Below are 27295 nucleotides of genomic sequence, written 5' to 3'. Positions count from 1 at the left end.
ATGACTTTTTAAAGGCATGAAATTTGTGAATTGTTATTCCAAGGGCTTGAATACCCACCCTGTATTCCCAAGACTTTGCACTAGCCAGCTGACAACACGGTATATAAAGTTAATCTCTCAGCATGTCAGGAAGCCAGACACATCCTGTTAGAGATATAAAGGCTTAAGCAGCCTGAGAAAGTCTGGGGCAGGGTAGTTGGTGTCCCTCTCTGGCTGCTGATCTGTCCCTCTGAAATGGCGTGCACTTACCATTCCATAGTGACACAGAGGTCCCAGAGGATTTGTAAGGGTGAGTTTGGGGCTCCTCGGTTCTCAGAAGTTGTTGGAACCTAGCCCCTCTTGCAGGTAGAACATCAGCTAAGGACCCCAAGGAAGCCTCAGCTCCACATCAGGATCCGTTGGCAACAGCAGGTGTGAGGCCCCATGCATGGCCCACAGCAAGGGAGCATGGACGGGATGAGAAGGTACTCTGAGCACAGGAACAGGGACACTGGTGATGAGACCAGGGTATGGGCAGTCAAAGAAGGCTTTTGTTAAGGCCATCCCTGGGTGACACAGTGGACCTAATACACTTGTCTCCTGACTTAAGGTCCTTTTCTGACTTGGGCTTATTTTCTTCCTTTGAGTCTCAGGAAGGCCATGAGTTTCAAGTATTTCTCATTCTCCAGCTGTCTTGGGACCAAGATTCCTTTCTAAGACCTTTGCAGATCCCATGAGATACAGGACTATGCTTTTTAATTTTTTCCCCCTAAGCCTGAATTAGAGACCACCAACTCAATCCCAGGTCTTCTGAGGATCTATAGAGCTGGGTTCCAGAGTAGAATTCCGGAGGAGAACAGGTATGGACTTGCAAGGGGGTATCATATTCCTTATCACCCTTTATAGTGCATTTTACCCCTACTGGTCTAGAGATGAGAATCTTATCAGCAGTCTGAGCCATACAGCTTGCCTTCTCCCCAGGGAATGATAAAAATCAATGGTGACCATCTACACAGACAGAGAAAAAGTGTTTAGGGATGGTGGCATGAGATTCAAGTCAATACTTTTAATTTTAACTTGGACCTTCACCATGTTAATGAAAGGTAAATTGGAAACAAAGAAGCATGCAAAGTGATTTGCTCTAAGTCTGCATGATCTAAAGGACTCAAAGAACTCAAAATTATATCATTGCTACTTAACGAGACTCTCCCTGGTCTTCAGCTACTCACTGGTCCTAGACGCAGGAGAGTCTCATCATATGGCTGGTGCTGAGATACACCACAGGACAGCTCTACTCTAGTGCAGGAGGCTCTGTGTATCCCCATGTGACCAGGTAACAGAAGCCAAGAGTCATGGAATGTGGACTGGAGCGGGCTGTACTGTCACAAGGCTTGGCTAATTCTATAATACATGTGAACTTCTCAAGGCCACCAGGGGACTCTTGGAAGCATTCAAGTAGTAACCTCAAAATATTATCATCCTCAAGAGATTATTTTCATGGTTCTACAAAGCAAATTCATTGACTATTTCAAGTCATTTTCTTAAAATCTCACCATTGGTATTTGCACATTTAGCTTATAAAGTACTACGTGTTTCTGTGATGAGAAGGGGATGGATTTTTGGATGGGTTGAGAGTACCCATGATTCCTTCAGTGACTGATAAGAATGGCCACGAGCATGTTGGAAGGAATGGAGGCTCTGGAGTCCAGTAGACAGAAAACTGCATCTAGGTGCTCTGAAGCATTTATTAGTGTGGGTTCTAGGGCAAGTTTCTGACTCCTTGTGAGCCTCAGTTTCAAAACCTGCTTCACAGGGTTCTTTTGAGCATTGAAAGCAAAAAAATAAGATTGGTAAAAAGCCCAATAAGCTATGTCTGCCACATAGAAAGTTCTTGATAAATGATAGCTTTAGTTTAGCTCTGGTTATTATTAAATAGATTTATACATGCTATGGATTGGGTCATGGACAAGAAAACAAACAACTATGGACCATATAGGAGGGGATTTAGACACCATTAGACATCATTATAAAGGAATTTCAGTATATTTGCCATTGATCAATTTGCCAGAACTCATACTGAAACACAGTGCAGCCCCATTCACACATAATATGTTCATTTAATTGCCCACCACAAATAGCTAAGATCAAGTTTTGTCTTTATTTTAATGGGATGAAATTGCATTTTTGAAATGAAAAAATAAAATGATAGTGGGCAACAGTGAACAGGGGAAGGCTGCTGAAGAGCTCAGAGGATAATGACGGAAATGTGCAGAGGGCCACAACTCTTACTGTCAGGGAACCACACAGGTAGACCAGCAGCCCTGGCTGATGGGCTCCTGACAGTTCTGCTCCTACTGACCCAGGGACATTGTCGATGAACTTGTGAACCAGAATTTCAGTGTCTAAATTCGCCACAAAAGCCATACTTCCTAACACGTTGCCTTGTGTTGTAGAAAGGCTGTCTTCCCTGGGAGATTCTTGGCAAGGAGGTGAAATTGGCAATCAGATGGATTGTATTTGAGACTTGAAACAAGAGACTGGGTTATAGGAAAGTAACAGAGGATCCTTCCAATCTCCTTTGATTTGATCTCTTTGGAAGCTTTTTCAGCCATTTGACTAAAAGCCATTGTCCCTGTCCCGCTGAACCTTCCCAGTACCCCCATTTGAGTGACAAAGGAAAGGAAACTTCTCACCTGGTTTCTGGAAGATCTCATTGCCCCAGTCTGTTTAATTACATACTCACATTCCTTTTTAATCATATTGCTTAGCATATTCCATGACCCTGGGTATCCTGTTTATATTTCTCTTTCTGCAATCCACATTTCCTTTTGCTACAGCCTGTTCTTATTTTTTTATTCTTATTTGACTTTATATTGCATCTGGAAGTGGGATGTTAATTAGAATGAGTTTTCTTTTGAGTACAGATAATTCATGTTTTCATACTGTCTAGATAGAGTGTTAATATATGCTGACCAGGAACAAATAACGGGAACTCTCTTCTGGACTTTGCCTATTCTTCTCTTTTTAAAATCTAGTTTTTCTACCAGAGGGGCCTTGTCTTTGTGGGTCTCTGTCCACATATTGCAATCATTATACAGAGCACTCGATCTTTGGTGACAAGAAGTCCCATAACTCAGAAGAATTCAAAAGATATCATCTTATACATATCTTTAAATTATGTGATGGCTTTGTGCAATCATGCATACACTGAAAATATGGCTATGGTTATAACATTGTAAAATATGTTTCTCATAGAGATCTTTATTCAAAAGATAAATAAATAGCACTGCTATCACATGTATATGGAATGCCTTAATTTTTAATCTGTAACATAATTCCTGGAATTTCAGGATAGGAAAATACCAATGTTTAAATGTGTCTCATCTTTTATTGAAAATTTGGTGTTGCACGATTCAAATAACTAAATGGAAAGCAAAGCAAACTGCAGAGTTCATTAGAAAAATGATAAACTTCTATCTGTTTTCAGAAGCTAAGACATTGCGTGTAATGGTGATTTCTCTCAAAAGAGTTTAAATGGCATCAACATTATCTCCAATTTCTTTTGAGAAGACCTTCAGAAGTAGGTATTTTTCAGATTCTTTTGTCTCTGCATGAACAAGGGTTGATAGCTTGAGACTATAATGTATTACTGTGCAAAGCTTTGGTCTGTTACATAAATCATCTTAACACTCAGCAAGAATTGTCCAACAGTGCCATTGATGTGCTCAAGCCAATGATCCTGCAAACAATTTTTTTGTCTTTCTTCACATGTTAGACAATAGCAATAAATCATCTTCATTTAAAAACACACAATGCACTAATTTTTCAAGCAACAGTTATCAAAATGCAATTTTTTGGCAGAAAGTACATTTATTTTATTTGTGCTCATTAATTTCTGTACCCTGTGTTAAGTAAAAGGTAATGAGCACCTCATTTGCCACAGAAGCATTTGCTCTGTACCTACTATGTGTAAGGCAGCCTGCAAAGTGTGACTTGAGATACAAAGAACTATAAGATGCAGCTTGTTATAAAGGAAGTGAATTAGAAGATATATAAAAACATAGGCTCCCAATAAGGAGCATGTTTGAAGTGTCGAGTGTGAATGAAAGTGGAATTACTTGAAGCTGGGATGATGGAGGGATTGTTACAAGCAGATTTACCCCGATAACAGGGCCTGAATATCAGACACTTCTCCTGAAATGCAATATGTGATCAAGGGAAGATCACAAAGTCAGCAAATGAGCAAGTCTGGACAATGTGCCAAGGAGGTTCAACAGCAAGGTTAGGTCTTCTAAGAAAACGTCAAGTGCAAGATTGGTCCCACTGACCAAAACAAACGTTGGGGTATTGAGCCCAACTCAGTCCCCAATGAGACTGGTTTTTATTGGATTGTATTTTTTCATAATTGAAAACCCAGTGTGCAAAGCCTGAATGAGACCAGAAAACAGGGTTGACTTGAGGCCGCCCTGGGGAATGTCTGACATTGACTCTTCTTAGGGCCAGGATAGGTTCATTTATTTATTTATTTGAGAGACAGACAGAGAGAGAGCGCAAGTGGGGAGGGGGGGAGAGGGAGAGCGAGAATCTCAAGCAGCCTAATGTGAGGCTTGATCCCTCAACCCTGAGATCCTGACCTGAGCTGAAATCAAGAGTCAGACACTTAACTGAGTGAGCCACCGTGGCGGCGCCCCTCCAAGCAGCATTTTTAGGGGAAACTTTAAAACCAGGCGTTGTGTGCTCTTGTCATATGGGCCTTCCCTTTGGCTAAACAAAACCCCCCAAAACACAAAAAACAAACTTCTGGGAAATAAATAATGTACTCCCCCCACAAGCCACAACCTACACACGAATGATTAGGATGAGCAGATTGAGGTACAAGAGCTACTTCTGGAACCCTAGTGGGGTCCCAAGGATATTCTTTTGGTAACAGGTATCACTCCAAATTGAATATTTAAAAAAGGTGATTACAACATTTAAATTTCATTGTTTAGCATACAATTTTATGTACAAATGCAGCTATAATTTTTTTAGTTTTTCAGAGGTTTTCAATTCTCACACTGAGTTCCTGTATTCTGAGATTCATTTCTACATGTTTTTGCTTTATTTTGTAAATAATCCATGTTAACCAAAAACATACATATGAAAAGAAATCACTCTCAGTTCACCCACTCAGAAAAAAACCCCACTATTAAATAAAACATGTGTATCTTTCAAGATTCTTTATAGTTCATATTCGCTGTTTTGTTTCAGGTTTTTGTTTTAAAAGTCAGATGACGGAGCACTGATTTTGAAGCTAGAAATACTGTATGTGAATCTCAGCTGATCACTTAGTAGGTATAAGTACCTACTCCCTCTAAGCCTCAGTTTCCAAATCTATAAAATAGGGATGACAATTGTATTCGATTTATTCCAGGTAATCAGGATTAAATGAGATAAATGAGATAATACAAATAATTTGAATAAATACTGGCTCATACAAGCAATCAATAAATGTTAGCTACATTATCATTTTTTATTATGGTCACTATTCCATGATGTTATTTAATCTGATCACTGAAAATATATCATGATTTTCCATGCCCATAAATATCATTTACATTATTGTTTAAATGGCTGCGAGTTATATCCTGGTGTGCATGTTCTATAATTTATTCTCTCGGTTCCCTATTACCAAACATGTATGGTGTTTCTGATTTTTCTGTTTTGAACTGCATTGTGATGAATAACCTTATGCATTTTTTTCTTGGGATAATGTTCTAGAGTTCTATGTTTATGCTCAAATGGAATCACAGAACGCTTGCTCAAGAGAAGACCTTGAAGACTATGCCTCCCCTCTACAGATAAGGAAAATGAGGTCCACGGAGGTTCAATGATTTGTTTGTATTTCGAGGGCTTGTTGGGCAGAGAGGACACCCCCAGCATAATGACAGATTTATTTTTTATACATATAATAACTAAATAAAATGCACTGGGTTTTAATATGCCATCTTGAAACATTTATGGTCTTTAAGTTTCAATATATTTTCTCTTTGAAAAAAACCTGTGTTGAGTTGACTTTTGCTTATGGTCATTTTCTCTTTGCTAAATCATATGCAGGCAGCCAGAATGGACTTGAGCATTCAGCACTGGCCTAGTTTTATATGTACATATTTTACATGTACATTTAAAAATACATGTTGCATGTGTTTATGGCCATTCTTACCATTTTTGCCCATTGTGTAGAAATCAGTAAACGCTGGGTATGTAGACTCACATTCTTCATAAAGGAGCCAGATCAGCAGAGGAGGAGAACTAAACAGATGGTCTATGCTTGGCTTATGCTCTTGATTTGTTCCTCCCTCAATCAAGGGGGCCAGGAAAAGGAAAGAGGAGCTCCTGTTTCTACTCACCATACTCTCCTAGGCAAGTCCTACCTTTTGGACCTTTAGCCAGGAAACAATTGCAAATGGATCCCTGAATATTTGAGGAGGATCTTGCTTCCTCGGGCCGTCGCTAGGAAGAAAGCTTACACTGAGGGGGAGCTGAAGATAGGAACATGGAAGGAAAAAAAAAGTTGAACATTTGGAGATAATTCCCTCAGTTTCATGAAGATTAAACCCCCGTCCTTCAGTTACCCAGGAGCAGGATCCTGGGGAAGAGCGGCAGGAGGGATGCTCTATGGGAAGACCTCTTGTACTTTGTGTACCTCCTGGAGGAGAGAAGGACAAGTGTGAACGGTGGGGAAAAGTGTACTAGGCCCGGGCAAGAAAAGTAGTGAGAATTCAGAGGAAAGAGGACAGCAGTGGAGGCAAAGGGGTGGGAAAGGCTGGAAAAGACCGGAAGGAAGGGTTCATTGCTCTGGGTAAATTAAAGAAGCAGGCAGGCACCGCTCTAAACACCTCACCTTTGTACAGCTTGTATGTGTGTTTAAACAAGTATGAAATATGAAACCGAAATTGGAATATGAAATTGCTGCTTTTGTCAGCCAATGATGATCAAATATTCACAATTTCATTTGGTTCAACCTAATATTTTTCAGAATATTCCCCCACACACGTCCCAGTACTGGGCAGTTATCTCAGTCCTACCAAGTGGTTGAGGTTAGTCCATCAACATCTTGACCTTAAAGTGCTAAAATAAAATGGAGCCCAGCTGAGCAGGGATGGAATTTGACTTAGGCAGCATCCTGGCTCTGATATTTACTAGCTTTTTGCCATTTGGCCAATCACTTTACCTCTGTCATCTTCACTGAACTGTTGTTAAGGATTAAATGAGATAATGTATGCAAAGCTTTTGCTTAGTCCCTTGCCAGACACGGGGAGCTGCCAAGCGACAGCTTTTATTACTATTATGGATCTAATTCATTCATTACCTTGGGGAGAAGGGAGGGCTAACCTAAACTTCTAGCCAAGCAGAAGCTTCCCACTAACACTACAAGCAAGAAGTTTACTTGAAGTCAGCATAAGAAATAAACAGCTCAGGAGTCACAGTGCAGAGGAGTCCAGGTTTCCCTGAAGGCAACTTCCGTCTGGGGCTACCAGGCCTGCCCCACCCCTGCAGTCCTATTACCTGCCCCCCCACCCCCGACCCCATTCCTCCAAGGCCACTCTGCTTTGTGCCTTCAGAGAAAAGCAACTCACAGTAGGTTTAGCTCTTCCTGAAGGAAAGCCTTCTAAAATGCAAGGAGACCCAGTTGCAGACAGGGAATCCTTCATTATCGGTCTCAAATCGTGACCTTTGGAGCCCCTGTGAGTGTCAGACCAGCCTATTCCATTTGAATAATTTGATGGTAGGACTAAGAAGTCATTTGTTTTGACTTTGCTTGCAACAGGGAACAATGGTCACAATGTTATCAATGAGCAGCAAGGAATGCATGGAGGCTATTTTGCCAGACAGTCATCAATTAATTTCAAACCATCAGGATTATAGTCATACATTTTTATAGCTAAACTGTGAAACAACACAGAGCAGAAAAAAAAAAAAACACAGGAGAAAGAAAAAAAAATATGATGGACATAAAGATTAAACTGAAACCTTGTGTTTCTGGGAAGTCTAGCTAAGTCGGCTCCAAAACTGAGGAACTGAAACTACAAAGGGAAACTTGACACTTTTTTCAAGGTGTTTAGGTGACAGATGAGGATATGAAGAAGGAGGTCTCAGGAGAGGTATGGGTGGGTGGAAAAAAACTCAGCTTTTCCAAGCCTCAGTGTTCTTATGCTAAAAATGGGCAAAATCGTTTCTACTTGACATATTGGCATAATAAAATTTCAGTGTTTGTTTAGAACAATCTGTATGTGTCTTGGAAATGGAGTTGGCATAGACAGATGACATCATTCAACATATCTCTATTCTTAACTTGAAATACCATACCTATTTTTTAGACATTCTTTAGTGACAGGTTTGCTACAGTAAGTGCCAGACAAAAAAATCTAGCATGTTGTATATTGCAAAACTTAACAGGAAGGATCATTGAGCTTCTCATAATTATTTATACGCTAAAGAAAAAAAACCTACAAAGTACAATTTCGAACAAGCAATGGGCTGTTTTCAAAATGGATCAAATGCAACTGTAGAACTCAGTTAGGTGGTATACTAACGTCACAGCACCCCTTCCCAGGGCCAGAATGTCTTGGTGTCACTAGACAGTTGCCCATTGAACAAACCATCCTCCAAATGAAGCTCAATATTTTTGGAGAAAAAAAATTTTTTTTTTTTTTTACCACTAATGCTATTCCACTCAGATATTTTCATCGTTTTTATCACTGAAATGCATTTCCCTAATGCTTGAAAAAACATACTATTAGACAATTACTGTAAAATTCTCAAGCATACTCAGCAACAAACATTCATTTTGTGAAATAAAAAATGAGTCTTATATTCACAAATCCCACAGCTTGGAAATGTATATGATACACAACATTTAACCTGTCAGCTGCCTCATTAGTGTCAATGAGTGGGAACTGGCAATCAGTGGATGGTGTGCTCTACATGTGTTTATGTTTTAAAATGTTCCCAAAATAGCTCTGCTAGAGAGGTTGATATAAAACACTTCCACTGGACAAATGAATTTCAGTTTAAATCTTACGGTCTACTTAAGGTTTTTTTGAGGAATCCATGTTTCTAATGTAACTGATCCTTTATAGCTAACAGAGTCAATACCCCACTAATAAAGATGATGATGATAACAATAAAGACTGGGTGGGTAAAAAGTTATCTAAATTTCAATCCTACCAATATGTAAATGATCAAGAAAATATGCAGAGAGACTGATGTGTGCTTGACTACCAAGAGCTCTAAGACATATATTTGTATGGCGCCCATGTTCACAATCCATACAGCTATTAAGACGTTTTTATAAACTGTAAGAAATATGTGAGCTATTTCAAGATATAATTCTGAAAAACAGACTTCCATGTAAGAAGCCAATTTAGGCAGAAAACAACATAAACAATAGTAACTTGTGTGCTCGAGTGAAGCATCTTTTTAATTTTGAGTAATGAAGATGTCAAGCCAAATGCTAGAGTAGTTTAACTTAATTAGGTGGCCTATTTTTCCAGGCATCCTTTCATTTCCCATTGAAAACTCAGCTTCTATCAAGGCAACAAGAGCAATTTTGTCTGTAATGAATACCTCCGGGACTGCGCAGAGTAATCATTTGAATGTTACGCTGAAGACTGGTTTGAGTAACTAGTTTGGGCTTGTTAAGATGCCAGACTTTGCTGGACTAACTAGATGACTCAAAGCATGGTGGCTCTGCCATTTTATTGGGTCATGTTGACTTTACTCCTGAAATTTCTGCCAAAAGGAACCAATCTAAAAGTAATTGGTCTAATTTATAGTTCAAATTTATGTCACAATCATGGAAATTTTATGGCCCATAGTCAAGAGATTTTTTCCCCCCAAAATGCTCCTTAAAATATTATGCTTTTAGGCCCGTTTTTCATACCTCATTTACACTCTAACCTGGAGAATTTTCTCATTAGAAAAACATGTAATTAAAAATATATAGCTTTTAATACGTTTGCAGATCTCAAAACACTGTAATTCTAACAGTAGATTAAAGAAATGCACGTACAAAGAGGAACTTGGAGAGTCCTATTGGTTCCACTGCCATTATATTGCTTACGACAAATAGCAATACAATAATTCTTGTAGGAATAACTGCCTATTATGATCTAGTTTATTATCACATCAATTCTTTGAGTTTTGTACTTGAAATGATTCTCTGAGGAGAGGGGAGGGCTGGTGCCTTTTGTTAATGTGTTGAGGTATCGGTATCCAGGTGGAGAGAAGCTACTGGAATGAAATGGGCAGGGCCAGGTTTGCTAAATGGCTGCAGTATGGGACTGAAAATCATCTCCAGCAGAAGATCCAAAGAGTTAATGTGATTTTTAAAAAATGCACACAAAATATTTTAATCACTTACTTGTCTCTCAACAAATAATATTGCGTACTTCTGATACCAGACACTCAAGGCACAGGAGATCCAGGGAGAAACAAGGGCAAGTACTGTCTTCAAGAGCTCACAATCAGGTGGGCAAGACAAGGAAATGGGTACCAATTCTAGTATGCTACATGCCACCGAGGGGCAAATATGTACATCGATAACTCCAATTCCAACTGGAGAGGCCAGGCAATGTGTAAGGAGGGAAGAGATTTGGATCCTTTGGCAACAGGGAGAGGAGAAATGGAAAGGTGGAGGTGAGATGAAAGAAATTAATGAGAAACTGTGAGCCTGGACTCAGGCGATAATCATGTAGAAGGAAAGAGGAGACAGAGTCAAAAGTTATGCCAAAAAGTAGAATCAACACTATCTAACTAATTATAACACTAACTCAGGGCTGAGTGATAAGGGAGACTCTCAAGTCTCTGTCTTGATGACTGGGTAGGTGGTGTTAAGTCTTATGACTATAGGCAATACAGGAAAAAAAGAAGTTTGAGGGGCGAGGGAGTAGGTTGGAGGTGATGAATTTTGATTTGATGAATTAATATTGGAGTCCAAGCTGCAGTCAGGAACAGGTGCCCAGTGGAGTTAGAAATCAAACCTGAAACGCACACGAGAGGACTGCCCTAAATATATAGATGCCCTTCATCTTTTATATTCAAAAGATGGAATAGGAAATGTATGCTAAGTGCTTAGCTTTAAGATTCTGGGAAAAATAATATTGCTTCTATTTTATCACTGTTATTTTTTAATCTTGAGATTTGAGGGACCGGATAAGAGACAGGATTTCAGTGGGGGAAGAGAAAAAAAAAAGCACAGGGAAACCTGATCATGACCTGAAAATAATCTAAAATCAGATCTCAGCTCAGGACACTTAATAGTTAGGGTTAACCATGATGCTCAGAATTAACAATAAATATTAGTTCAAGCTTAAAGGATAACTATTCATGGAGATAGGAGGAAGGAAGGAGAGTAAGAAGAAAGGAAGCCAGGGAGGAGGGATGGAAACCAAACAGAAGGACATGGTTTAACAGAGTAAAAGCCAAGTCAAGGAGGAAATGATTTATTGAAAATATGGTTCAATCAGGTAACTTTCTTAAGAATTAAGCTTCTCCATGACCTGACACTAGAAAAATCTTCTGATTCCCCCATCAAGTGATTATTTCTTGGATGAAAAAGATCAGTCCTTCTCTACCTTTTTCATGCAGCACCTCAACTGAGGCATGCATGAGAATGTTTCTGTATCCAGAGAAGGGGGTGAGGGGGAATGTCGTGGGTGGAAAGCTCAGAATGAACAGGAAGCCATGGAAAATGATACTCTGGAAACTTCCATAGGAGAAGAAAGAATGAGAAAAAGTAATGGCACATATTCAAAACTAAACATAAATAAATAATCTTGGCGCCATAGAAAGCTTCAATCAAGAGACTCAGGCTCCTCTTCTGTTTCCTCTGATGTGTTTAATTCAAATGAACACTTGTATCTTGAGTATAATCACATATAAGGAGCTATGAAAGGTACCATAATTCTAGGGCCTGGAGAAAGGGGCTTGAGTTTTTTCAGGGAAAGAGAAAGGCCACATAGCATGTGAGTCTGAGTGGGCTTGGAAGATTCTAGAGAAGAGTCAGAGCTAAGTTGGGAAGCCCAATTCCCTCCTTCCTTGCTGTTGTATACTCGGCCATATTGGTCACACAGACACGAGAGGTTAAGAACGAGAAAGAAGCGAGTTTATGAAGGACTGTTACCCAGTCTTCACGTCTGGCTTTCCTTTCTTTAACATGCTCACATGTTCCCAGAAACTATTTAGGAGGGAATCTGCAAGCTCATGCGGTATCAAGCAACATGGGCCCCTTTAGCCAGGGTCTGGGAACACCCTAAGAAATCTTGCATCACATGCTTCAAATTCTATGCAGAGTAAAAAAAAAAAAAAAAAAAAAATTAAATGCTATTTAAATTAAAGTACTGAGTGGGGTACCTGGGTGGCTCAGTCAGTTAAGCGTCCGACTGTTGATTCTGGCTCAGGTCATGATCTCAGGTTTGTGAGATGGGGATCCACACTGGGCATGGGGCCTGCTTGGGATTCTCTCTCTCCTTCACCTTTCTGCCTCTCCCTACTCTTCCGCAGAGAACACACTCTTTTCTCTCTCAAAAATAAATAAATAAATAAATAAATAAATAAAATAAAGTATTGAGCTAGCTAGATCTGGCTCTAGCACACTTAGAGTGAGCTATTAGAGGAGAAAATAGTCAATATTCCAAGAATGGAGCCAGAGAGAAGTGGAAATGTCATGGGTTTTTATTGTATATTTGTCAGGCTTATTTTAAGGTAGTATACTCAATTTAAAAGCTGCCTATCAATTGCAAAATTATATGCAAAATATTTTAAGGATTTGTATACACTAGCTTAAGAGGTATAGAATGCATGCAGTAGATAGTGCCAAAGAGCCCTTTGGGACTGTCTAAAAGAATATCATTAATTTTTACAGTGTACTTCCATTTCTGGAGCCATTCCAGCAGTGGCTTTCTATAAAAATCATTTCAAGTTTAGAATTATGCGCTTTGCTTGCAGCAACATCATAGGAGGAGTAGTTTACCATATGTTGCTACTTAGCAACTTAGTCTGTAAGTCCCAAAGCATGTACTGATTTGAAAATTGAACAGGAATTATAATTGTTGAGTGACGCTATGAGGCAAGTTGTGTTGGATTACTAAACTATGCAGATGTTTGATGTTATGTAGGAAAAGGGATAAAACTATTTTTTTTTTCTGTAAGATGACTAAAATCCTATTTATTGTTGCCGAAAGGAGTAAATTGATTAAAATTCCCCAAAAGAATACCAGGTAATGAATTTTTGAACACCACACTCTATTACAGTAAACAAAAGGAATGTTAAGTGTAAAATTTAGCAAAGGCCATTCAACTTATGTAATTTGCAAAGTTTATTTCCCCCAGAGTATGTCCTATCTTGCATCAGTCTAATTTTTAAAATAGCACATTCGAAAAACATTTTCATATGTGCTACATTATTAAAAAATAGTTTGCTTCTGGCACACAAACCTGCCATATCTTTACAAAGCCCAAAAAGTATCTGGGGCTCTTTACACTTTCATAAATTATCACTGGTATTTAAAATATTCTTAGTAACTCCTGATTGAAATATTAAAAGAAATAATGTTAGTTGTTTGATTTTAGTCAGGGGCTTAATCTTATCCATTGTACTTGAATTTAAAAGTCTAGGGAGCCAAGTTGTTATGATGTATATGCTTTGAATTTCCAATCCTTTATCCAAAAGTCTTTAAGACGGACATAACGATTCTCTGAAAGGGAGCCGCTGTTTTATAACAGCAATCATTTATTGAGTTTGTGTTTCTACTGTTTCAAACAAATTCAATTAGCCCTTACACTTCAAAACCCTAAAGGCACCAAAGAGATGATACTGGGTTGCTTTAATCTAATAGTAATACTAAACTTGTCGGTACAGTTTAGGGATTGATGGTTAGAAGAAAATTAATAGTAACATTTTTCATTTTTTAATCAAACAGTCCTATTCACAACTACCTATGGATCTCAGAGGCTACTTAGCCGAATGAATTCAGCGAAGTAAGAATTGTAAATGCAAAGCTCAGCCTTCCAAAGGTATTCTGAAAGTGATCAACTCAGCTGAATGGAAGGAAATGGACTCCGGATCTTTTGAACTTAATGATGACCTTCTCGTCTGAACCATATAGTGTGGTTTCCAGAATGTCTGTCAGGGAAGGCAGTGATGGTAATGACTTCTAAATGCAAAGTTCATGGAGAGGCAGTCTTGCCTCTGTTTTGAGTTAAGCACGAGACATTTTGTTCTTAGAGAAATTTCAAAGCTTCACAAAGTGCACCCCTAACATATACATTAGATTAATTCACTGACAACCACCATGAAGAAAAATAGAAGTTTTATTTTGTTCTCTGTTCCCCCGACCCATCCCAGTTATCAAACGTCTTCGGGCAGCTATGCAAGGCATTGAAAACCCCTGTGTTAGGGCTTACGCCATAGTTACTGATACATGAAACTTCAAACTGCCATGGTTTTGCTATTCCAGGAAAAAAAAAAAAGTTCAAATCTACAAAATGCTCCTATGAACTCTCCCTCGCTTTCACTTATCCACGTGTTTATTTTTGCTCACAGTGTCCTTACATATTACATTATGCTGGCGCCTACAGCAGTTATAATTTTGCTTTAAATGCCCTCACTGGATTAAAGGGGCTGGTCTTAAATATCTAAAAATAAATAGCCCAGAATTCACTTTTATAAATGTAACCATTTGCATTTGCATTGGACTTTTGTTGTCACTTCTCATGATTAAATACCTTGTCAACAATTCCCAGGGAAATGGATACAAACGTGCTCTTGAAAGGTTGCAATCAGATCATGCATTTTGGCTGGGAAGCTACCCACCCCAGTAGATTCTGAAAGCAGCCACATAGCGCTCACCGGCCACGTGATCTTGGTTATAAATTTAACACTGTATTGAAAACTGCCCCAATAGTTGATAATTAAAGCTCTTTGTGACACGTGTAGCTTATAATGATTAAACTCCTCTATAGTCAGAAGCACAAATAACCTGCACCTGTAAAGACTTTATTTCCTAAAGGTAAAACAACTGTTTAGGAAAGATCATGCTGGCAAAACAGCTGCTTGCCATTCTGGAGAGGAAACAAGGTAGTATCTTTCAACAAATGCCAACTCCGGTGTTTTATCAGCTCTATCTCATTAACTGGAAACAAGGCTTAAATGCTTTGTTTATAAATTATGATTATTCCTGATTGCGGCAGTTACTGATAGTGCTACTCATTTGCAATGCAACTCTTTGAATTTGTTTAATTACAATTTGAAACAAGGCAGAGAAGATTAATTAACCCACCTGGCTGGCTGGCACATAGTCCTGGCTCGGCTCTGTCATGCTCATATACATGTTCTCACCGTCAAACTGCGAATGAAATAATAGTAAACATTCAGCAATCTTGACTGCGTGCATGTTTGTTGTTGCTGTTTTCACCATCAAACTGGAAAACAGTAGCCATAAAAAAAAAATACTGTGGTTGGGAATGCAGAAAATCTGTCATAACAAGTGAGCCCCATCTTTTCTTTGATGTTTCTGTTGTCATCCTTCCTGACCCTGGATGTCAGTGATTTGGAGTAATTAGTGCTCTAGTAATTACAGCAAGCAAGCAAGAAATGAATGGTTTCCTTTCATCTGCAATCTGTTTTAAAACAAAAATGGCTCATTTTGCATACCATGTGTACGGACTGCAGTTCTGTTGTAATGAAGTATTAAATGAATGGTGCTATCCACTATACAAATACACCAAGGCACAGCTCAAAGCATTCTGAGTTTAGCTCTCAAAAATGAAAAAGTGCAGAGCTTTCACAACAGGCCAAAACTGGCTTCGTCGCAATAGCCTTATGATGAACAGTTTTTAACTTTACAATAACACTCGGAAAGAGCACGTGGGACTGCAACCGGGGCTTGAATACCAGTAAAAATATGCAAGCCCTGCGATTCAACATCCCTCCTTAAAGTTTTTCAGAGATACAGAGTTCATATTGGTATTGCGGATGCACAGAAATTCATACATGGATTAATGAGTGCGGAACAAGAAGGGAGGAGGAGATTCAGGGGATACAATGGCAGAACCGGTGGGCGGTTCAAGCAATGACAACATAACAACAACAACATACTTCTCATTATTTGGGTTTTTGAAAGCAGTAATCACTCCATTCAGACTTAATCCCCAGCTATCTTTAGTCATTTGATAAATGGGCAAAGGATTCCTTTTTTTAATTTGAAGAATTTCCCCTAGGAAATAATCAAGTGGACGAATACAGCCAGCTTCAAAGAGCTGACTCTGAATATACTTTCACTGCCAGACTAATTTCAGACATGGGAACTTGAAAATCTGAAAAGTGACTTTTCAAGACAGAATAGTGTTACCGATGGAGGTGCAAATACACAGCAATATGGACATATTTTATATATCATCAAAAAAGGAGAAAATCGTGTTATAGACCTCGCATTCCACCACCTCTGAGCTGCTAACATAAGAGGGTTGTACAAACACTGGGCTACCCTAAAGCCTCTGAACAGGAGCCTACAGCAGGCGGGTGCCCTGAAGATTCACAGAAACAAGACCTTCCCAAGGACCCTGAAGCACTCACAAGGTTAAGTTCAAGGAACCGAAGGATTTCCTCACCCATCACCCTGCAAATGTATTTCATGTTCTGTGAACAAACTTATCTAAACAGATATGAAATCACTTGTTGAACAATGGGGTTGTGAGGACAAGTCAGAAATAGCACACTGAGAAAAGACTAGCTAGACATTTGGTTGCTTTGTCATCTGGCTCAGGAGCCCTGAGTCCAAGTGACTTACCCAAGGTTGCTTTTCCATCAGTCAGGTGAATGCCTTCAACCCAAAGATAGGCTAGCCCCAGTCAATCCACCTGTTACTGCTAACAGCTCAAAACTTGACAAAAAGCATCAGTCAGCATTTCTCCACCCCCACTCACTGTTGGTTTGTTTGCAAATGTTTTTAATGTTAAGATGCCAAAGAACCATTTAAAATATGGACAGTTTCTCTGACTATAACAAACTCAACTGAACAGAAGTAGAGGAGTGGATCAAATACTCCACGGCCTATGCATATTCTAGAAATGTGTTACTTTCTATTTCATCATCTCTAACTCATTTTCTAAATCTGGTGTCATTCTCAAGCCAACTAAGGCTTTGAAGTTTTGGTTTGAGTCTATCCAAAGTGTATGCTAATTGAGCGCATTCAATGTTACTGCTCTTGATAACGACTCTTTCCTCAAAAAGTACCAATGCTTAACTAACGCGGAGCCAAGGCTGAAACAGCATTTTACAATAAAAGGTATGTGACTATGGGAAGAGCTATTTTTTTGAAGTACATTTCATGTCCCCCTCACCTGCCTGGAGCTTTCCATGTATTAACTGATCCAATCTTCACAACAACCAAGAGTTAGGGATTATCACTGCATACATTCTACAAAGGAAGACACAAAGGCACAGAGAATTTAAGCTAGATGCTCAAGGTCACAGAGCCCTTACGAGGCAGGGCTGCCATTCAAAGGCAGGCAGCCTGACATTCCAGCACATGCACTTAACCACCAGAACATATAAATAGATTCTGAATTAGAACGATGAGTTAGCTATCAATTCTGAAAAATAGTGTCGATAAATTGTCAGAGCAGAGTGTTGGCGATATCTCGACCCCGAGATACTGTCCCGAATTTCTATGGCATTTTGAGACTTTCAAAAAAACAAGAGTCATACCATAGTGAGCTGCCAATTTAGTAATCAGGCTGGTGGAATATCTCCAGATTATTTATAATTAAGCCTTAAAGTATTGAGAGGAGGTAAGATGATGGTTTATTTTGTGTCAACCTGACTGGGCCACAGGGTGCCCAGATATTTGGTCAAATATCATTCTGGGTATGTCTGTGAGGGTATTTTTGGATGAAATTAACATTTGAATTGGTAGAATGAGTAAAGAAGACCACCCTCTTTACTGGGAGGGTGGGCCTCGTCTAATCAGTTGAAGGCCTAAACAGCACAAAAGGCTAACTCTCCTGAGTAAGAAGGAACTCCTACTACCTGACTGATTGAACTGGAACAACAGTCTTTTCCTGCCACCAGACTTGACTTGAAACATCAGCTCTTCTTGGGTCTTAAGCCTGCCAGCTTTTGGACCGAAACTATCCCATGGGCTCTCCTTTCCAGCTTCTCCGCTATAGTTTTGGACTTCGCCTCCACAGTCAAATGAAACAATTTCTTATAACAAGTCACACGTCCTGTTGGTTCTGTCTCTCTGGTGAACCCTAACTAAGAAGCTCTGACAGCTTCATTCTAGAGGACCTCCGATGTAGAAACACGAAGGGATGACATCAGTTTCATGCTGTGCCTGCTTTCCAGGGGGACAGAAGCCATGTGGATTTTGCTGTGAGAGTGCCTGAACTCACCGTGTCTCAGTGCATCCCACATACATTCACACCTCTCCGCCCAGAATGCCTTTCTTCCCTTCTACTTCTCTTACACCCTTTGGTATTTTCTTACACTCCGTGGTTTCCCTTGGTCAGGGCTAGGCTGTCTCCAGCCTCTGGGCTCCCCCAGGGAGCCCTCCAGTTCCAGGGGGATTTTGTTATTAGGAGCCTAACTGCACTGAGCTGGGAGCTACCAGAGGACACACTGCGCATCTTAGTTATCTTTAGTGTCTCTATAGCTTAGGGCCAGCACATAGTGCATCTTTAGGAAATGTCTCAATAACAAAAATTAAGTAATACTTGCTTGACTAAATAGATTACTTTCCTCGAGAAGGCGATCACTTGAGAAGAGAAAGAAGATTCAACTTTTAGAGAATGGTTTGAAGGCTTTGGAAAGGGGTAAGCTCAAAGTTTTACAGTGGATTAAAAGTGGTTACTCTAGAAGCAAAAGCCCTTTAAAAATGTACAGAAATAGCTAGAACACCATTACTCAAATACTAGGTGTCATTCTTCCTCAAGACTTGTATAATGAAGAAACATAGATTGGCCAAGAATCAAGAGGCCAGGCTATAAATGAGCATATGCCCTCTTTCTGAAGAATTTTGAGTTGCCAAACAAAAATACTTAATGTGTGTCAGAACAGGCCTAGTCATTCTTCCTGTGGTTGGACCAACTCTTGGGCCATGATCCCAGACAGCCCCGTCCCCCAGACCCTATGCCCTCTCCACACACACCCCATCAGGTTAAGGTCATCGGCGTACTGTTCACAGCGCCCCCCACCCACACCCCTTCCAGGAGCTGGTTCCAGGGATTCCCAGCAGGCCTTGCCCGGATGCACCATTCTTAAACTGCCCTCCGTGTAGTGGGTACATGTCATTTAAAATGGAATTATGGTGCAGAGAGCCCCAGACTTTTGGTCTTGGAAAGATCCATGAAAGGCTCACATCTGAACCTGTCATGTTATGACTGGAGAAAGAGACTTTTTTTTATCGGTCACCTGGTCCATCTGGGACTAGAATCGAGATCTGGATTCCTAGTAGAAGACTTTGCCACCACGACATGCTGCTTTATACTCCATCACTCATAGAACTGGGGGATCAGACTCTATGATTCTTTGTATTTGCATATGGCTTAGGTGCATACCCCACAATCTTGTTGCATTATTACATTAATGACCCTGCTCTGCTTTACCTGGGACCACATATCAGGTGAACATTATTAATAATTGTTTTATTAAAAATAACTAATTACATTTCCTTATGTTTATCACAGTTATTCTTAGAAGTCAACTGAATTCAGGCATTTTAACTTTTCAAAATATATTTAAGCATATGAGGACTTTTAATTTTCAGGTATTCTCAATTTAAAACCTGAAGCAAAGTTTGAAAGAATAAAGAGGCTGGCTTATTTAAATCTAAATGTAAATGGCATCAACTCAGGATTAGCCTTTCTGACCAAGTGCTTTTAAACTCTTTATTGTGTTTTTATTTCAAAGCACCAGGGGATGCAATCACATAAAAAGTCATCTATAATCTTCTACTACAGATTTTTGAAATTGTTTTTAGAGGATATTAACCAAACCCATAATCCCAAAGAGCTTTTCAAACTAGGTAGTTATTATATCTTCTATTTAAAAACTGAAAGCTGACATCCAACACTGTCTGAACATAGTGAATGATGAGCAAAAAATGGGCAATATTAGGCTACCCAAACCACTAAAACCAGAAAAATCAAAGACAGAATGCGAACTATAAATCAATCACCGGCATTGGTACAGGAAATGGGATCTTTTTAGGGAAACCATTAGAGGAAACCCAAAAAACTGCTCTTGGTGGGGGAGAACCTCACAGAATCCATGAAACAGTACCACATTGTATCGCCTATAAAAGGGAAAAACCTTACATTTCTGGGTGTTTTCTGAAGGAATATTTGATATTTTGATTTTTTTTTAAGAGCTAAAAGTAGAAATGTTTATAGCAGGGAGTTAATTTGACATTTCTGAGAAGATGCATTATAATAAATCATAAGGGAGGGTAATCGCCTCAAAATAAAGTATCTATTTTTGTGTTGCTTGGCTCAATATAAGATTATAAGTCATCTCCCCCCCCCTTTTTATTTGAATAATGAAAGAAATAACTTAAGTTGGGGCAGTGAAGTCAAAGACTTTTGTTGTTTCATTGAAGCAAAGCATTTTGAAAGCTACCTGGAGGGTGATAATGGGCAGATGAGCATATAGCTTTCACTGCTGTTCACATGCACAGGAACAATGCAGCCAATAAAAACAGAGCAAGGCAAACTCCTACACTTAGTACCCATCCTCCCATTCTCAAGGAATAAGGTCAGGAGACACCGGAGAGGGAATCTGTGTTTATTTATCTTCCAGCTTCAAGGCTGACCGTGTTGATGCAAGATAGTCTAAAGTAACATGCCTCCACGTGGAGCCAGGCTGAATGCAAAGAAAGCAGTTGCTCTGTTGGGGCTTTGAATGGACGCACGTTACAACCTGAGAGCACACAGAGCTGAAACAGGAAAGAGAACCCCCCTTTCCGTCAGTCTCCTGTCACTTGAACTGGAGTGGTAAACACTCTGCTGCGGATCTGAATGGCACAGGGAAGAAATAGGATCCGGGCATAGCGAGGCTGCAGGGAAGGCTTGGCCACTCTCAGAGAGAGATTACTGGACCCACAACTCAAATACTGTGCTCAGAACTTAGAATCTGGCCTCACTTTTTTTTTGGAACTGAATTTGTATCTCATTTTTGTCCTCGTGATAGATTTATTTGGGGGAAGACTTGTCTATCACGTTGCCTTGTTTAGTTTCGATAACTGAAATCGTCAATAAAAATAATGCTATGCATAAACTTGTAACTCAAACGAACCCTTGTATCTTCTTTGAAGTACAGGTTCCGTACTTAAGATCATGATGCCATGATGGTTCAAGCCATTTTTTCACCTTTGCAGGCATTTTCGAATTGCATCGAATGTATCAAGGCAGTTAGTTTTTCTAATTATCTTGTAATTATGGTGACTATTATTGCTCCCCATTTTACAGGTGACAAAACTGAGGCACAAAGGAGTTGAGTCGCTTGTCTGCGAGGGATCCAATCACATGTGCCCCAGCCCAGGTTTTCTCAGCCTGCTTTGACTTTGCTTTCGGGACTGGTTGACACGGTGCCCGTAGTCCCGAAGCCCCCGGACAGACCGCTTCTGCTGCCACTAAAGCTAACAACTGAGGACCCCCACTCCTGGCACCAGCTTCCAGCAGGCGGCTCTGCACCTGGGCTAGAGCCAAAGAAGTTCTGCTTTCCCTCAGAGCCAGTGCAGAAGGGCCGAGCCACCTGTCCTGAGAGTGTGGAGGAAATGGGACCCAGGGGAGGAGACTGACCCACAGCATTCCCTGGGACCTATTTAGAGAAGGCCCTCATGCCCAGCAACCAGGAGGGATTTGCTGCAGCTTAGAAACGTGTGCCTCACCGCTTGTTCTCCCCATCTCCTTGTCTCCCTGTCTCGCTTCCTCTCTCCCTCACCCGAGTTTCCCTGGGCTTGTCCTCCCAAGCGTTAGCACGTGAGCTTTCCCTACAGGCTCTGCTTTCTCGACAACTAGGACAATGCCCAGTTGTACACAGTAAGTGACGGTGCTCTTAGGGACAGAGCTACACTAATCTGATCCCATCTTTGCTCCGCTTTCATTATGTTTTATTTAAGAATCATTAATTCTAGGGTGCCTGGGTGGCTCAGTCAGTTAAGCGTCTGCCTTCGGCTCAGGTCATGCTCCCAGGGTCCTGGGATGGAGCCCCGTATTGGGCTCCCTGCTCCGCGGGGAAGCCTGCTCCTCCCTCTGCCTCTGCCTGCCGCTCTCCCTGCTTGTGCTCTCTCTGTCTCTCTCTCTCTCAAATAAATAAATAAAATCTTTAAAAAAATCGTTAATTCTATTTTCAATTCCTGTTGAAGACAGAAACAAACTTATGAAATAATAATAAATAGAAGAACAAAGATTTTCCCGTATCATGAAAACATCATTTCAAAGAAAGAAAAATGCAAGTTTCTAGAAACCTTCATTAACCCCAAACTTCTAACACAAAGCAATACATTTTCATTATGCGTTATTTAAGAAAGCAAAGAATGTGTGGGATAAAAGTTTAACTATCAGTCCAACTCTATTCTGGTCAATCTAATGGAAATAAGTTTAACCAATTGAAAACACGCATGATTTTCGCTAAAAGGCCTCCCTCCACAAGGTGTGTGATATTAGAAAATCAGGAGCAATGATTTCTGATTCCAGGTAGGAACATTGTTTTTGAAATGAATTCCCAAGTAATTTCTGAATCTCTATAAAGCGTAAAGCTGTAAAACTATACTGTTGAGTTGAAACTAGTGTCATTTCAAATGATCGGTTCAGAACATTCCTTTAACTTGTCATGTTTTAGACAAATTTTTACTGAATCCATGCAGTAAGGGAACAATTTGAGAAGTGCATTCAAACTTGTTGGCAATCCTTACCTAAGCTCACTACTTCCACATGATATCAGCTCTCACCTCATTTACCACAGTCCCTAATCCTGCATAGATGTGGAATGAAAAGTATGAAAGTCATTACTTTTGGGGGGCTGGTTCTTTTATTGCTAGTATTCCTTCTTAAGTACGGGGAGCATTTTTCAGTATCTGACACGCACAGAAAAAAAGTGAGAGTATTTTTCTACACATGTCTGGTCTGGAAGATCATGCCCCTTTCTGGGAACCTCAAAACAAGAAGAATGAAAGAGACTAGCAGAAGTTCAGAGTATTGATAAGGTTATGAGACTTGCATGATGGATTTACAAAAAAGATTAACGGAGAAGTTATAGGCTGGTTAGGTGACAACTGAGTGGATTACAAACTTTTAAAAAAGATTTGAGGACAACCAATTATTGAATACTTTTGAAATTAAACGTGGTAGTACCAAATAAAAATACAAATAGGAAGGTACAGAGTTATTAAGATGGAGATTCTCACTTCCCTATTATTATTACTCAGAAAATAACATTGTGCCTAAATATAACTATGATGTTACAGGAATAGATTTATGGTAATTAAAATCTCCTAATGGTAAGACAGGTGTTGAAATATATTTTGGTATTTTCAGGGCAGACTTGACCAATTAGAAATACAAGAGGTTCAGTTTATATCCACCCCCTTTTTTCTTTTTGAGATCGTATTTGACATTTATTTTTTTCAAGTTCCAAAGAGTTTCTGTTTTCCAAATAGAAACATAATGACATCGTAAGAAACTGAATTAAATCCTTCAGGTTATTGAGTCTGAGCCTGCCCACTGTGAAAGGAAGCAAAGCTCTATTTGGCATATATCTATCATTTTGAGAAACCGGGAAGTCACTCAATCCATTTGTTATATCAGGAGTATAATTTTTAAATTTTCTTTAACATCTTCAAATACTATTTAGTTATATCTATTTTTGCATAACCTCCTTTGATATTTAATCCGTGATCTCATGTGACTTTCCCTGCAGACTTATCCACATTTTTCTGAAGCTTATGGAATAATTTTCCCTGCATTAGCTTAAGGCTTTGTGAAGAAGATGTCCCCCTTCCCAAGGCATATGCATTATATGTGTCTATAGAGTTTCCATTCCAAAGTTTCTTTTATTGTCTTCATGTTTATAGTAGTTCAAACTACTCCCCTTAGATTGTCCTGCACTCTCGTTTGACTTTGACTTTTTTTTTTTTTTTTTGGTAGCATTCTCCCCAGTCCTTCATCCTCCCTTGCCAGAAACATGTCAGAGCTGAAACTACAAGTCTTGTTGCTGGAAACAGCGTGTGTGCTTCTACTCAAAGCCTTATTTATACTGAACGATGAGAAGTGATTGGTCTCCTTTGTTTTATTTTCTGGAGTGGCACCATATGATGCTCTTTTGCTGAAAAATTGAGAGAAGAAACTATCACCACATGGGACAATCGGGGGTAAGCCATCCAGCCTGGTCCATTAAAATTCAATGGTACTGACACTTTCCAGATAAAAATGTGCTAGTTATTCATTCATTAATTCAACAAACACTCATGTTGCACCTACTATGTGCCAGGCCCCAGTCCCGGCGATAGCAACTAACATGAATTTTCTGCTTCTTGTATAACAAGTGCACACATGTATTTACTCATTTAATCCTTACAACAGCCCTGTGAGGCAGGTGGTATTCGTGTCCTTTCTCAATAAGGAGCCTGAAGGAATTGAGTAAGTTGGAAGAGGTAGAGCAGAGCCTCAGTTCCAGTCTGTCCGATGGCGGAAAAGTATCTAACAGGAGAAATCAGCCCAAGGAAAACAAGAACCTTGCCAAACAAACGCTCAATCAACATGCAAGTTTTAGGAATCCCAATGTAAATGCAGCATTAATGAATATCATAACCAACTCAAGGACTATCGGGACAGCAGACCTTATTCTATTATTTCTGTAACAGTACCCGCCGACCAACGACGGGTATTTCCTGTTAGAACACGCTTTACGGGGCGCCTGGGTGGCTCAGTCGGTTAAGTGACTGCCTTCGGCTCAGGTCATGATCCTGGAGTCCCTGGATCGAGTCCCGCATCGGGCTCCCTGCTCAGCAGGGAGTCTGCTTCTCCCTCTGGCCCTCCCCCCTCTCATGCTCTCTCTCTCTCAAATAAATAAATTAAAAAAAAAAAGAACACGCTTTACTCCACAGTCAGCACTAACAGAACCAGAGCAGTCAGCAGAAGCAGGAGGCATGTTACAAAAACCACAGTCAAACGATCCAGGGCGGAGTTTTGGACCCCTCTCTGCCACTCAGTGGCTGTGAACTTGGGAAGACGTGGCCCTGCCGTGGGACTGTCATGAAGGCCAGGCCTGCCTGGGGAAGCACCCAGCACCACACTCATGTCTACCAGATACTCGAAGTGAGTCCCTTACCTTTCGTTCTACTGCATGATACCCTAGACGATGCCAGGATCGGTGCGTCACACTCATCTTCCTGCTTAAAATTCTTCACTACTCTCTCAAGTTTTCAAGTAAATTTCAACGTCCTTAGTTTTCAAACACAAGGCCCTTCATGATAAGAATGACTCTACCACTTGTACATGGCTGGTGTGCACTCTGAAAGGCCCAGGCTGCTGCCAGTGCCAGTAGTTAAGATGATTAGGGAGTTGAGCAACCATTCTGGAACATTCTGGGTGTGAAAGGCGAGACTGAACAATTATGACTGAATAAAAGGCACGAACTTGGACTTTCCCAGCCAATGAGTCTCTTCCCACCTGAAGGTAAGCCTGCCCTAAAATGGACAATGATTTAGGGTCCTTCCTCTGTGCCAACCTAAGTTCGCTATAGCATCTGGTGCTTTCCTGAAGCTTCTATGTCATTGTATTGCCCTTGTTTCACGACCTCTCTCCTACACTGGACTACGAACTCTTTGAAGGCAAGGACCTTCCTCTTGATATTTCTATCCTCAGCACCGAGCATAGGCCAAGCATGTAGTATTTCCAAAATGGCAAGGATGAATGATTAAATAAATTCAGTGCAATATCGCGAGAACGAAAATCATCTTGGCTATCTCGCCATTCCGTTATTCTGCAGTAGCATTTATTCCATGTGCTTTCATTTCCAAATCAATTTCTACCCATGAAAATAACTGCTCCCCCAGAGGCACTGGGCAACACCTTCTGCAAACCGCATCGCATACTAGCTTTCCCTTCCTTCCTGTCCTACAGGGACCAAATTTTCTTCCCTTGCTCTCATTGGAATCATTTGAAAAGAAGTTCACTTTATGAGATCTTAGGTAATCGCTAACATCTTCATGATACCAAGTAGGCAAGACCAGTTCCAGTAAGCAGATTGTGCCCATGCGGCTCCAGCTCAAGCTAGTTTATTTTTTCACGCTGATGTCAGGCTGCTGGTGAACATTTTGCTCTCTGAATCATCTTCAAATCTATCCCAGCATGCTAATGAAAAGCTGATTGGATTGGCAGACAGAATGCAAGTCATTCCTCTCCTTTCCCCATGTGGTCTGTAAGTAATTCAGGGCCTCTTGTTCCCTGGGAGGCACGGCAGAATAGGACAGAATTTAGGAGAGATTCTGTCATGGAGTGGGTTTGAAATGAGAAGCCCCTGATAGGAGTCCTGGTTCAGACACTTCTTAGTAGACTGGTCTTGTACATGTTCTTTGTGCAATTATTTCAGATTCAAAATGAGATATATCAAAGCATTGATAATGACAGAGCACTAAACATGTAAACACTGTGCTACAGTCTGGAAACTATGGTACTTCTGCCTTATGGTAAGTTTATTGGACTGTTTCCGTCATTTGTTGGAAAGATCGATAGGCAGAAAGTATTGCAAAATCAGGCTCAGTATGCCCTAAATTAGCCTGCGAAGAGGTCTTTAATAGAGAAAGTGATAGGTAGACATTCTTTTTTAATCACTATCCTTGTAAGTGCACTATCCTACCTTAAATATTAGATAAAAGCAATGGAGTAGACAAAAGAAAATAGTAGTGTAATCACCGAATAAATGAAAACTTTATAGAGCATCATGTGTGTATCAATGTGCCCATAAATATGTGTATAAGCACGTGTTCTTTACATGTGTACATATTTATTTACTATGTGTGCGTGCAAAATATTTTTCTCCAGAAATGCTCTTTATTTGGCTTTCATTTATGTTATTTTAGGTTATATAGAAGAGCAATATTAAAAACCACCACATAAAATTACAGGAGAAGTTGTCTGAAAATGCAAAGCACAACTGAATTTCTCTCTTAATTTACAGAGAAACTGTTACCCAGTCATAGTGAACTACATTATATCACATTCTACTAAACTTGCTTCGGGTGAATTTATTGTCATAAAATGAAGATTTCAG

At 40.0% G+C, this 27295-nt stretch overlaps 1 protein-coding gene across 2 annotated transcripts in view; it reads right to left on the bottom strand.

Annotated features, from left to right (window-relative positions):
• TOX (thymocyte selection associated high mobility group box) overlaps positions 1-27295 on the bottom strand; it is a 298896-nt gene that overhangs the window by 132257 nt on the left and 139344 nt on the right. For both annotated transcript variants that reach the window (XM_028110446.2, XM_028110455.2), the window contains one exon: positions 15303-15368. In XM_028110446.2, the coding sequence (XP_027966247.1) occupies positions 15303-15368 (66 nt within the window). The remainder of the gene's footprint in view (positions 1-15302; positions 15369-27295) is intronic.

Source organism: Eumetopias jubatus, unplaced genomic scaffold (genome assembly GCF_037043125.1).
Source record: "Eumetopias jubatus isolate StellerSeaLion01/CBP00866 unplaced genomic scaffold, mEumJub1_p1.0 scaffold_4, whole genome shotgun sequence".
Lineage (NCBI taxonomy): Eukaryota > Metazoa > Chordata > Mammalia > Carnivora > Otariidae > Eumetopias > Eumetopias jubatus.
Note: the sequence above shows the minus strand (reverse complement) of the source record. Positions and strands in the feature narration are given on the sequence as shown.